The sequence below is a fragment of the Amphibalanus amphitrite genome, unplaced genomic scaffold, assembly GCF_019059575.1.
Source record: "Amphibalanus amphitrite isolate SeventyFive unplaced genomic scaffold, NRLGWU_Aamphi_draft 000073F_arrow, whole genome shotgun sequence".
In the NCBI taxonomy this organism is placed as follows: domain Eukaryota; kingdom Metazoa; phylum Arthropoda; class Thecostraca; order Balanomorpha; family Balanidae; genus Amphibalanus; species Amphibalanus amphitrite.
In genome coordinates, this window is record NW_024881569.1 from 123,699 (window position 1) to 137,803 (window position 14,105).

A 14,105-nucleotide genomic window follows, 5' to 3' on the forward strand; every position below is an offset into this window, starting at 1 on the left:
TCCATGGACGTTGCTGCGTTCGTCGCTGGTGCCTGCTTTAGGCTGCCCTGCGTGCAGCTGCTGGTTGCCATGCCACAATCATGGTCCACCGATCTATATAGGGAAGCTGGCTGTTTGCAGTTAATATCACTCCAAACGCCGAAAGGTCACGATTAGCAAAGAAAAAATAGCGCCACCCTCGCAATGATGGCAGTTTCACAGTGTCAAAACGTCTAGGCGTAACACATAACGATTGAACCGAAGCAATAAAACATTCACTTTCAGTTAAATCCTTATATTTTGCTGGTTTTTGCATGACCAAATTGTACATTGACTTCAAAAGGTGATCTATGCTGGGTTGAATCTGCAGTTTCCGATGTTTTTTCCCTGTCGGTCCGGCGGGAGCAGATGGTGGTCCCCTCAGATCGATGGTTACCGACCGATAGTGAGTGTAATAAAGTACCAGGCGGGCAGCTGGTCCAGCTTGGCCCACCGCCGGACGATTTTCCGACAGATTTACCGAGTGTGTGCGACCCGTCCCTTTGTACAGACTCGGTCGAGACAGGGTATCGGGGCCGCGCAGAGGTCCCGGAGGCACGCGCAGCCTGGTTACTTGACCGGCAGCTGCAGTGGGAGCCGAATTGATGACGGGACGGCAGTGGTAATTGCTCAGAGGGTTGAATACTATTAGATGGTGGCGTTCTGCTAATGCCACCTATGCAGTCGTAGACCTGCGATTTAATAACGACAAATCTGAGCTGGCGTGCAGTCTCTGGGATTATATGGCAGGTGGTACGATGTGAAAAGGCTATTGGTATAAGTGAATTCACGATTGTCAGCTCATAATTTCATTGCCAGTAGCATGGGATTAGTCAATTCAGAATCAGTCCTACACAAACAAAATACCCATCACAAAACACTATCATTTTGTCCGCGCATTCTAAGAAAAACTTCATGTAAGATTACCTAATTTTAGGAGCCGATTTCATTTCAATCGATATTATACATGCGTGACTAGCATTCGCGCAGTATTTGGGGATAAAGTCAAAATTGAAATATTGGCCAGGCTTGGAACTGTCAGCCATAATTTTTAGAGGAGAGTCCGAATGCCCCAGCGACCGCACCGCGGTCCCATGGAATGGGTCCCTGCACGTCCGGCGCTGATCGTTCCCACAGCATGGTCCCATCGACCAAAATAACCAGCCACGCGCCACGGGTGCGTAGCGCCCAGATTGCGGCCACGGACCTAAATGTGGTACCTCAGTTCACCCCTTTGCCATAGGGAAATTGTGCTAAATTTACATAAAAGACACTGCAGTGACATTGCAGTGACCATCTGCACAGCCACCTTCACGCTCAAAATAATCGTCTGTTCAAGCTCTACATGAATCAGCCATTGAAAACAAATTTAAATGATATTTAACTGCGGTACCGGGGGCTCAAAGAAAAATTTCAGCCTCGGTTTAACCTTCGATCAGCATCATTTTCTAGCCAAGCTCGGGTTTGACTGTCCCTGCGTCGAACGTTCATGGCCACATACCCTCACCTTCACGCTTCATTGAAAGCCTATTAAATTCTCTTTCGATTGGTATGTATTTGGACGACCTACGACAAAAAATAGGTGCGGTACTTTGGCAAAAGGCAAAGAGAAGTTCCAGTGAAATGTGGCGCAATGGCGTGGGTTCAAATCTAGGTAGGGCCATCTAATTTCCGCCGTAACGTGTAATGACCGCTAACGGCGTCAACCGCTTCTGCTGTTATTATCTCGAGAACGGGTGGTCATAGCGCGACGCACGAGGCAGCAATCGAAGGGTCTAAACGAGGAGCATCTATGCCATATCAACTTTCTCTCATAAGGTCACGAGGGGTCAGGTCAGGTCATGGTTAGGTCAACGTTCAAAGTTGCAGGTTTCCACTCTAGCTGCTGCTGAATTCCTTTCATAAGGAGTCATACGCTTCTAAGAGACCGAGCTGTGTGTATATGTAACGGCGATGTGTACTGTGCACCAGGTGTTGCATTGATGCACGGGAGTTCGGCGTTATTGCACTTGCAATTGCATTGGTTATGAAAAATGACGTTTTTCGACGTTTCTGTAGTTCCTCAGTCCAATTCGAGGATGCTGGCTGAGTCCAATGGCAACATCCTCAGGGTGCTTTGCAATAGTTGGATGCTCAATTGCTTGCAACATTGCAAAATTTTGCAATATCGCTCAAAACTGGATTTCCACTAATTGGGAGTCGCCGTACTAGTTATTAATACATATTTTGCAATTATTTAGTTTCAGTTTGTACGATTGCATCATGTGCAAGGTCTTGCAATGTCCTTCAAATTTAAAATTCGACTAAATCTAAGAATTTGGATCGATTCGAACAAATCTCCCCGTCGTTGATGTGTTAAGACCGCTAGTATTTCACGCTAAATAAATTGACCAACTCAATCCAGTGTCATGTCATCCAGTGTCATGAACATCACAATGTCAGATACCGCTCCAAGCACTCACGTCCTCTCCCCCTCCCCACGCACAAGGAAATCAGCGAGTATTGGGAACCTCAATAGTATATTTACAAACCAGGTAGGAACACACAGTTTGCTTACATGCATTGCAGGTGCAGTTTACTTGCAAACAGAGCAGATACAAATATGAGAAAACTAAACAAGCGGTTGCTAGTCACATCATGAATCGTAGAACTTCAACTTAGCATCGCGAGCGCCCTCCAGAACGCTCTTGACAACGATGTTGATGCGTAGACAAAAGACAAATCGAGCAACCAAACAATATACGGCAAATGGGCGTGCACATATTTCGTACATTACGCGTGCCTTATGAAATCGCATATCATTCCAGGCAAGGGTTAATACAGTTATTAAACTACAGTACAACACGAAGGTAAAAACATGCGGGTCTTCACCTAAAATCGAACACCGGTTCACGATCAATCTCATCTCCTCAGCAGCACTGCACGCCTTGCATACTAAAGGTCCGACGTACTACTAGATACAGTTATTTACATACATTACAATACAAACCACGAAACATCAGCGCTCTTGATGAACGCAGCACACATTACAATACACACAGTTAAATCACTGGCGTTTTCACCTAGGCCGAAACATCAGTTCACATCAGTCAGCACCGTTTTCTCCGCATCATTCCACACACTCACACATACCACAATGATCTGTTCACCGCCTGAACGGCTTGCTGCATCTGGATGGCACCCGGCCTGGTGACGCTCCTCACCCTGACGTTTATGGCGTGGTTCAGCGCCTCCACTCGCTGCTGCTGGAACGCTCGTAGCGATCCAAAATGTTCGATCAGCAGTGGTATATGGCACATCATGTGCACATAGTTTGGAAGCTCGTCTGAGGCAAACGACTTCCGAAACTGCTTTGTGAAGGCCACTACCGATGCTTGCAGCTGCTCGAGGTTGGGTGCGTCGGAGTTGATGAGCTTCCACACCTGCTGGAACTTCTCCACGACAGCAATCACCCGATCTGCCCTAGACGGTGGCATCAGCGTGCGCAGCACTGCCTCTTTCAGGAAGACGGCTTCCATCATCTTCTCTCTCTTGGACTTATCCAGATTTGAAAATCTCAGCTTTCCGTTCTCATCGCGAAGATGGAACGCGCTTAACTTATGGTGCTGACACACGGCTAGGAATTCACCGATCTGTCGCTTATCCATAAAGTTACAGCAGCGCACGAACAGCTGATCAGTTACACGTAAGTACAAGTGCAAAATGTCAATGATCACAAACTTATATCTCGTAATGTCCACAAGCGGCGGCTGCTTGTAACCCGGGTCACTGGGTCGCAGTGCAGGCAACGCGATCGAACCATCTGGTGCCTGACGGAACCTCGCCTGGCACTTCCCGTCCGCACAGCACGCACCCCACCTGCCCTTATTGCAGCTGCAATAAATGCACACGTCTCTACCATTAGCACTCTTGTACCCTAGGTACAGCAGAATGGACTTCAAGTCCGCGCACAGATAGTACTCCACATTCACGTGGCGACCCCCTACATCAATCACTGCATTGAGCTCACGCTCAATTTGCTCCCAGGCGCTCGAGTCTCTCACCAGCTCGTAGGTCTCTGCACCGGGGAGACTGATAACAGGCACGATGTACTTGGAGCTTTGTGTATCCCTCTCGCACACCAGGGACAGCGAGAATGTCACTGCGCTAATGTTGCGCGACGGGTTATGTCCGTCCACTGACACCTTCACACGGGCAGGCCCGTCGCACCGACATTTCGACAGGAGATTCTTCAGGAGCATGCCCACGTCGGTGGCATGCTCATTTAGAGTGTTCCTGGCCGTTGTCAGCTTTTTCTCGGATGGTTGGTTGGACAGCTTCAGTTGGCGGTACTTTCTGAGGCTGACTCCCGCCTGATCAAGCCTGGTGACGGTCTTCCTTGGAGACTCCTTAGACACCAGAACATGCTCCTGTCCTGTCTTTTCCTTCAACTCTTTCAGCACCATGCTCTTCATCCTCCGGATGTTCCGTGGGCTTTTTCCTGGCGCTTTTGGCGGCTTACTCTTCTTCTTGGACTTCTTCTTGGATTGGCTGCTTTCCAGGCGGCGAATGTTCATTTGCAGGCAGTCCACAAACGCCTTGATCGATTCATCACCAACAAAGTACTGAACCTTGATGGGAGGCGCCTTTGCCACTTTTGCTTGCAGCTGCTCGACTTGTTTTGATCCCGCAGTAGCACGTTTTGTCAGCCTCCTAAGATACTGACAGATGGATTTCACATTCTGGATGTCTACCTTTGCTGATGCTGGAAGAGATGCTGCTACCTTTTCTTTTAAAAACTGCTCAATCGATGCCTCTTCTATCACAACATGTCGGCGTCTACCAACGTTCAAAAACTCAACGACCTCACCCAGCGGCACACCAAGCTGGAACATCTTGAGCTAAATGTTTAGGTCACGGCGCACGTGGATTTTTGCCGTCACCGTGTACAAGTCCACGCTAGGCTTCTTCCGCACACTCAGAGTCACTGACTCCGCAAACACGACGAGGTTACCGTCTTTTACCGTGCACGAGTCCTTTATCAGGCCTTCAAACACAGCTTTGTGCTCCTTGAACAGGGCGACTTGCGGAGCAGTGCACACTTGCTGTACTGTGAAGTGGTCCCTCTTTGTGGTCTTTGCAGCGCGGGCAGCCAGCCTCCGGAGAATCGTCAGGTGCTCACCACCTGCGGAAAATAAATTTGCGTCAAGAACAAGTTGTTGTTCGATTATCACAAAAAGCCGACCAACTATACCAAACACCAAGGAAGAATGAAAATGATAACTGGGCTATGGTAGAAACTATGGCAATTCTGTAAAACTTGGACGAGCATTCACACAATTTTGAGCAGGAAAGTGTCCAGGGTGTTCAATATTTGGTAAATAGATATTGTAGTATTACAAATTTACTATATGTATGTGGGAGAGTATTCATGGAATTCAGGCAGCAGTTTACCCGATCTGGAAAAAAAAATGCTGCACCACGCAACATGTTGATTGTTGTATGCAGGGTTGTGCTCGACTCATGAGTCATGAGTCAAATTTGACTCGACTCTGACTCAAATGAGTCGAGTCGAGTTGAGTCAGCCGTAAAAATCAAGGCTTTGAGTCAGTGTCCCAAAATTTGCCGATCTGGGTGAGAACTGACACCCAAAACGGCCGCAATTTTCCCCTCCGATGCGAAACATTTGGAGCCAATTTTCCACTCCTAAAACAGCCCTGAAACGTTACTTTTAATATAAATTAATTAGCAGGATTATCACTCCCAATTCACATTAAATATCTAAGTTTGTCCCACGCTCACCTGCCGAGAAACATACCTACAATTCTTGACGCATGTACAATTCATGAGTAAGCATGTTAATGTCGGGTTTTTCACACCTGAATTTTGCACTCTCTTCATCATTTTGGAGGTTGAATTTTCCACTCTGACACCCAGGACCAAAATAAATTTTGGGACACTGATTTGAGTCGAGTCAGAGTCGAGTCACGCTGATGGTCATTAGAGTCAGAGTTGAGTCAACTGGATACTCTTTAGAGTCACTGATTCTGCCGAAGAGAAAACGCTAATATTTCAACTTTATCTGAAGCTTTATATGGAGAGAACAAACCTCCAGCCACATTCGACCGCACCCCCACCCCCTCCCGGTCAACAACTTTTGGCGAAATTAGGCAAAATGTGATGAGTCATGAGTCATATTTGACTCAAATCCGACTCATTCTGACTCAAATGAGTTGAGTAAGAGTTGAGTCAGGCTGGGAAATTTGGAATTTGAGTTGAGTCAGATTTGAGGCAACCAATAAAATTTCAGTGGTGAGTCAAGTCAGAGTTGAGTCACCTAGGTTATCAATGAGTCAGAGTCGAGTCAGCCCGAAAAATTTGAGCCGAGCACAACCCTGGTTATATGTGCCACAAATGAGGACCATATTGGCAATCAGCACCCTGCTGCTGTTCGGAGGGACCTTGTGATGGTCAAAAGGCCACTATTTAGTGAACTTGCAATGTTGCAAAACATTAACTTTTTGTTTATGTTTAAAACAGTTATATCTTTGAGACGTGGTGGGCTAAAATCAACAGGGCCTACGTCTCAAAATCTTAGGCCTGCGTCCCAAAATGGGACGCAGTAGGTAAGTAGATTGAAAAATAAAATATGCCCTGGTTGCAGCTTAGGTTAGGTTTGTTAAAGTGAGATTCAGCTTGGTTAGGTAAGGTGAGGCTATATACACTTACAAATAATCATTTAAGCATACTAGTCCACATTCAGCTATTGGTGACACATGCGTTACAGAAACTACGAAACTGCTGAGGCAAACTATGGATTAATTTGCTTTAAATTTGCAGCATTTGCCAGGTATGATCTAAATTTTACTGTGCTATATTTTCAACAAAGCTAAGATGATACAAAAAAACTAGGATTAATTTACCAATTCACATACAAATCCACATGAATTGACCACAGTCATCAAGATGGCACAAACATGGCGCACATTCAAGATAAGTTCTTAGGCTCTCTCTATCGCCTGGATAAAAATAGGCCCCGCCCATCCCAATCAGCTGCTGCATGACGAGTTGATGACGACAACCACTACTTACCAGCAACCAATCTAGGGATAGCGTACGTGACAGTAATGGTGCAGCGGTTGCAAAATATTACATTGTTATTCAAACGGTTTTTGCTATTAGGGCCTTGTTAGATGAGGATGAGGTTAGATTAGATGAGGTGTTGATGAAGGCAGGTATTTTTTAAAAATATTTTTTTGACAATTTTTTGCCCTTGTTTTACTTAATAGCTGAACCCGGGACCACCTGAAGTCTAAACCTTATTTTATATAACATGTCAATGCTGATGCTGTCTTGAAATCAAAATGTGAAATTTAGACAATGGTAATAGGAATAATGAATAGCAATTTCACCAACAACATTTTAATCTCTAGGAAGTGCAATTAAAATTGAAATCACTGTCTGCCACACTGCTCCATCCTGGTCATGCAACCAACGTTCATGGGTGGTGTTTCACGGCAGAGCACGCACTGCAGTGCTCAGCACTGCAGTGCGCTGCGTGTGTCAGAGCATTGGGTTTCCATGGCAGTGTCAACAAACTTCACTGTGACGCTAAGCTATGACAGCATCCCAGAACGCTAGCACGCTGCGGTACCAGCACCAGCAGCATGCTAGCAGTATTTGAACTCAAACCTCTGTTCTTGGTACGGTTTTTCAGAACCTCTCACTCTGTTCCAAACGCGATTGATCATAAACTAAGAGGTCACATGCAACGTCATTTGAGTGATGCTATGGTATGCCGTAGCTACCAGTGCACACAGTGTCTGGATGGTGAAACAGGGCCATTATTAATCACATTTGCTTTGCTTTGTTTCAGCAGAAACCTGTCTGCACATGGGAGGAGCGCAACAAAAGCCCATCAAGTTCATGCATGGCAGTGGATCTCAACAGGAGAAAACCAGAAAGAACATGGATGCTTGTAGATTGCAGTTGTACACTGCTGTTATCACCTGATGTGCGTGGCTGGCATTGCTCCTGGCAAGAACCACCTGCAAGTGATGAGATGGTGCCTCAGTCGTTGAGTGTGCTGCAGTGTGAGAGGCGCCCTGATCTCTACTTTGTGATGGGTTTCCATTGGAGGTTCAACTGAGAAGTGAGAACTGACTGTGACCATGCTTGAGCATGCCAGTGGAGCTTTACATGCTTAGGGCAGCTTTTGAACAGATGCTGACCATGGCATGTCCCATCCAGTTATCACGTGCACAGAATGGTGGGGGGGAGGGCAACTCTGGGCTCTTGAGTCAGCCCTACTGCACAGGGGGTACAGATGGCCGCTTACGTTTGGTGTGTCCTGCACTGCATTATCAAGCCCAGTCTGCGCCACAGGCAATGGGTCGGGCTGCACTATGTTAAAGGCAGACTATCTTGCAAAGGAGGCTGGCATCCTCTCCCATAATGACACACCAATTGGCAATCATCGCTGCGATGATCACGAGGGTGTCCGCTTATCTAACATGGTGAGGTGGAGAGCCAGTTCAAGCTGGCCTGAGGGATGGTTTTACTTCATCTGAGGCCCCCTTTCCCCGCCTGCCAGGTCCGGTCAAACGACCGCTTCACAGTGAACGACTTGCAGTGGATGCCGTCCCACAGCGCAACGAGCTCGCCGACCAGAGGCGGCGGCCAAGAGGCGGCCGCGCTCCCCCAGTCGACGGTCCCGGTGGACGTCGGCAACGCCCACCGCGCGACCATCAGATCGGCTCGCGACAGCGCCGTCGCCGACTGACCGCATGACTGGTATCTGTTCTTGATGTGGGACCGACTGCCACCGCCGGTCGCGGAAGGGCATCGCTCATCGGCCATCGACGTCCGCCAGCTTCGCGTGGGTCACTGTTCGGGCTGCCACCAATACACCGAATCGGATGGAACCCTGTCGGCGAATGCCGGCGGTGCCCCGACATCGACTGCGCGGCGGCCAGTGCATCGCGTGCCGGGAGGAGGCTGGCACCCCCGATCGGTCATTGGTCACAAACCGTGTCCCAGCTCATGACTGCATCCAGCGCAGCTCTGTGAGATGTTCTGCAGCTGCTGCAGTCTGCCGCGTGTGTTGAAAGAAGAATGAACATGAGAAAACCTCAAAACTTTATGCCTATTCGTAATTGACCAGTATTGGAATAAGTTTGGATTTTGAGAATTTGTGTCCCTGTGCTTGTGCCTGTGTGGAAAGGCATGCTTTACGGTGTACCATCTCAATGTCAAATCCCGGCTGCGCTGTGCGGATTTGTGCGGCTGCTGACAGGCCACCTGGGTGCCAACGTATGTGCGAATCCGCGAATACGTTGTGTTTCGTCAGTCAGTATCGTTCTGAAAATATTGACTAGGCTATATAATAGGCTATATAGCGTATGACGGTTCAGCCCAGCAGTAATAACTGACCATTGATTGGGCGAATTTTGTGTGGTGGTTCGCTAATACATAACCTAAAGAGTGTTTTGCCGGAATCGTTTAGTAGCAGAACTGACCGGAATATAAGTAGAATGCAACGGTTTGAATCGTTAATTTGTTGAAACGATTGTTCTCTGAGACCACTGTGTAACTTTTGACCTGAGAATCACCAATTATAACGACAATGGGGAAGCAGTAGGCTGTACTGTAGAGTGTAGGCAGGCAACACTATATAGTTGGCACACTTACGAAAGCACACGACTTACGCAGTGGACATCTGCATCATGCATGTTAAGGTTTACTGGGAAGAGTGAGAAATTAGTCAGAATATAACTGACTAAGGAAAATAGGCGATATTTCCTATTGAGCTGGGGCGGAGAGGGGGAGGGGACGTGTGGTCAGCTATGCTAATAATTCATTCTCTTTATGCAGCTGTGTAAAAGGGCGTCCGTTTTTGGGTGAGACCTTCCCCATCGGCCATTTCCAAGTTAAATCGTGGTGGAGAGTCTGGAGACCTCAGCCTCGGTAGTCGGTACCCTGCGCGCTGCGCCACCTTGCGAAACATAAAGCAGCAGTCCTGACATCTACAGGCGTGACTTTTCATGAAAGCGCGGATGTGTTCGCGCTTATGCGAAGAAAGTTCTTCCGAGTATGGTTGATAATGAGATTAATTGTTGTCATTTATTTATTAATTCATTGGCAAAAGTACCCTAATAAATCGGTAAAATAGCTTGAACTGTATCGTATTTCCTTCGGAAAAAATGACGAACTCATCCTAAGACATCCAGATTATTGGATGCGTTCGTCAGTTGTAAGTAGTTCAAGTTTTTGGGAAAATTTGCTTGTGGAAAATCATAATATTTCAAAGATATGCCTATTTTCGAATAATTTATGCATTTATCTGCATTGAAAAATGATTGTAAAGCAAAAGTGCAAAAGATTATTGTCAACTTATTTTCTCAAATCACGATTTACGAACGCACAAAACTCCAGCTTTTAATTTAGTGCGTGTGCGAATTGCGGTCAAGAAAAAATATTTAAACTGTCTATATTCCTCTTAAAACAATGAAGGATGAATGAAGAAAACGCTGTTTTGAACAATTGTATATTTATTTTTTCTTAATTAAGCAAAAGTACAAAATTTTCAACTATTATTACATTTGCTCTCACAAAAACCATCACTTTTTAGCATGACGTCATGTCAGCCAAATTTACTAGCGCCATCTCTGGAGAGCATCTTTCGAAACCTCCAGACGATAGAGAGAGCCAGTTCTTACCGATATGGAGAACTCGCAGACTGTGCTTCGCCCGACTTTTTCCCATTTCAGACTCGAAGAACCGTAGTTCAGGTAGCTACGATACTGTATAATAGCCTGAATAAGCGCAATATCACAACGACGATCAGATAAATGCCTCTAACACCAACGGGAATCCGGAATGGCGCACGCAAGGCCCGGCGCACGCCGGGTTGCGTTTATAGAGGAGCAAAATAATAAAATATTAAATAAGAAATGTACAATATGTATTAACATAATTGTTATTTGTATTTTTAAAATTTTCTAAGCAAATATTTTAATCTTATTTTCTATTAACAAAGCCTTTTTTAAGAAAAAAAATGTAATTTCACCACTAGCACTCTCCAATAACGGAACGGGCCGGTCGGCCTCGGACGTTCCGTTATTACCGGCGGACCCCGCGCCGCTGGCCGCAGTCTGGGCGCTACGGACCGTTTCCGGTCAGCGCATCTGGCCGGGACTACCTCGGACCCTTCCCTTCCCTCCCCTCCTCCCCTGTCCTCCCCCGGACCCAGGCCTTGCGTCTGTTTTAGATATCAGACCGAGCGCAGTTTAAATGGCTCTGCCGATTCCCGCAGCGCTGGCCGCGTCCCACGCCGGACCAGCGCTGACTGGACCAGGTTAAAGGGCTTTGTCAGGCCCAGCGGCATTGTGGCACCTCACTGTTCGCGCCCCGACGGTTCCCGCGATCGCACCCATGCGTCGTCCTGCGCCGTTTGTGCGTATGGAGGTGCGTGGCCCCCTGCAGCGAGCGGCGGCGCTTCGCTGCTCCTCCGGCGAGCGAAACGTAGGGGCGTGAGTCAATGAACACAATACTCCAACACCGGAGATGTTCCCAGACCTGTAAACACAGCGCTGCCGCCGACTTCTCGCTCCCCAGCCGCTGAACGATACGGCGAGGCCGTTTTGAGGTGAGCGAATGGCCGCGCTGCGGGACGGGCAGGGGAAGCCGACCCCCGCCCGTCACGGCCCCGGCGCCCGGTGGACGTTTTATGGAGTTCGGGCGGATTGTTGGCCACGGGAGCGGGGAGGGGAGGGGCAGGTGACTAGGGAGAGGGAGAGGGTTACGCTGCCGTGTGGTACGGGGAACGGAGAGAGAGAGAGAGAGAGAGAGAGAGAGAGAGAGAGAGAGAGAGAGAGAGAGAGAGAGAGAGAGAGAGAGAGAGAGAGAAAGAGAGGAGAGAGAGAGAGAGAGAGAGAGAGAGAGAGAGAGAGAGAGAGAGAGAGAGAGAGAGAGAGAGAGAGAGAGAGAGAGAGAGAGAGAGAGAGAGAGAGAGAGAGAGAGAGAGAGAGAGAGAGCTGCAGCGTGGGCACCACGGTCGCGGCAGACGAAAAAAGACTCGCCGCTATAGATCGTGAGCTATAGCGACAAACCGGTTCTCAGCGAGTGAAACACAAAAATACTCTGCATTCCGTGACATTCAGTCATCGTTTCGAAGTGACGTAATGAGCGCAAACCCTCAGACGACCTTGGATTACCTGGGGCTGAAGTGAACAGCACACTGGCGACGGCGTTAGGTTGACATGGATTATTTGGTGGAATGCCTTCAATCCAGCCTGGAATGCGTTCATTTTTACGGTCGCGTTCGCTCTGCGTTTTCTCGGTTCGTCGCCTGCTCGCTTAGCACTTTCGATCGGAGAAATCTCGATACAGCTTATCTTCTATTAATACCAGCCTAAGCCGGCTTATTCGAGATTCAGTTGCATCTTATGGAGCCTGAAATGGCCAGAGGCTGACATGAACTCATGGTGGAATTTGAAAGCTGTAGCGCCGGTGGATCCAAAAGAAAGATCACGGATGTTTGGTCCTCCAAAGGATTTTTTTCTGCCTTACGCCAATGATAATGAATAGAAAGAAGCAGTTTGATTTGCCAGATTACCTTCATTCCAAGTTACTCCAGATAGGTATAAGTGCAATTGAAATTGAAATGTCCAAAGGTCCACCTCATGACGTGAAGCAGCTTGTACCTTCCTTCAAATGCCGCTTCGTTTGATAAAGCTGCAGGAAGCAATCACATTCAAACACTTGGTGTTGGATATATGGAAATGCATGAACTCATTTTACTGATTTATTAGCCTGCGGTGTTTCGCTGTCGCCTGGGTCACGTCGTCACACATAACACTAGCGCGGCCCCCTGCATGCCTCCCCGCTGATCAGCTTGCAGTGGTCCATTTGTAGCCCGGCTGGGTCCCCTTTGAACCGTCTACCGGCGATCCATCGCTCTTTAAGAGCGGGTAGCACTAATTGTTCTACAAAAACGGACCAGTCTAGCGTCAATAAATCGATACACGGCGGCAATGGTGGCGCAGCGGTGGCAGCCGCGGCGCGGGCGCCAATCGTGGCGCTTTTTGCCAGGCGCGGGGCCTTTCTTCGGTGGCAAAGCCGGCAATTTTCCATTCACACCTCTGGCCGGCTGCCTTCAATTAGGCCTGGCCGCCGGTGGCGGGAGTGGCAGCTGCAGAGAGGGCGGGCATGGACTGCCGACGTGTTTGGGAGCCTGCGGCGGTTCTCACTACGCCCTCCCTCAACAACCCATGCAGTGGCCCTCCCTCCAGCCTCCGTGTCGCGGCTCTTCCTTTACGATTATGTGCGTACAGCCTCCCAACAGCAGCTCTCCCTAACCCTCCATTTCAGGGCTCTCCCTTACCCTCCCTGCCAGGGTGTCCCATGGTCCCTTCCGCCCCGCCGATCAGCGCGCGGCGGAAGGACCGACTGCCGACCCACCGGTCCGTAATCAGGGCCGTATTGAGGAGGTGCGACGATGAATGGAGTGTCGTCTTGTGTTCCTTGCGCTCCGGGCTCTGAGCATTACCTCTCCAGACAGGCAGGGTTCCATCCGACCCCAGGCCCGGATTAGACGGGAGGTGCTAAAAGGAGGATCAGAGACCAAGGCACGGAGAGGCACAATCCCTGAATGTCTCCTGGTGATAACGGACCATCACTGGTCTTAGCGTCAGCTATGTGATGCTTTTGTCTTTTACTATAGCAGGTCTGCTATCTCATCATCAATGCATTTAAATGCAAACATTTACCAGAATTTGCATGAACGTCTAACTATACCTGAGCATTAGCAAGGGTAGTCTCTAGCTCGTAGACATCTGACCCCCCCCCCCAAAAAAAAAGATTCGGCAGTTGCAACATCATATAGACAAGGACTTCCACCATTCGCCTGTCGTTTTGCTTAGTTCCTTAGTTCGCTTCCAGTTATTTTGTTTGAAATCGAGCAGCCAGATCATCCCATTGATTCAAGTTATTGACAAGGACAGCATTACAAAAAATGAGTCCAGGCTACAACACGGGCTAGAGTGGTATGCGTACTTAGATTCACCATCTGCGGCTTCTCATGATCTCCTCCTTCGCGCCTTGACCCG

General features: G+C 48.3%; 1 protein-coding gene across 1 annotated transcript; it reads right to left on the minus strand.

The window, feature by feature from the left end:
• Positions 1-2,518: 2,518 nt before the first annotated feature.
• On the minus strand, positions 2,519-10,878 carry LOC122379228. The gene is made up of 2 exons (XM_043361235.1): positions 10,716-10,878; positions 2,519-5,182 (listed from the first exon to the last, which is right to left on the minus strand). The coding sequence occupies exon 2, from the start codon at positions 4,890-4,892 to the stop codon at positions 3,141-3,143; it is 1,752 nt and encodes a 583-aa protein (XP_043217170.1). The 5' UTR covers positions 4,893-5,182; positions 10,716-10,878; the 3' UTR covers positions 2,519-3,140.
• Positions 10,879-14,105: the final 3,227 nt, after the last annotated feature.

Excerpts from the sequence above, each read along its gene's own strand:
- LOC122379228 (XM_043361235.1), bottom strand. The coding sequence starts at position 4,892 with ATGTTCCAGCTTGGTGTGCCGCTGGGTGAGGTCGTTGAGTTTTTGAAC.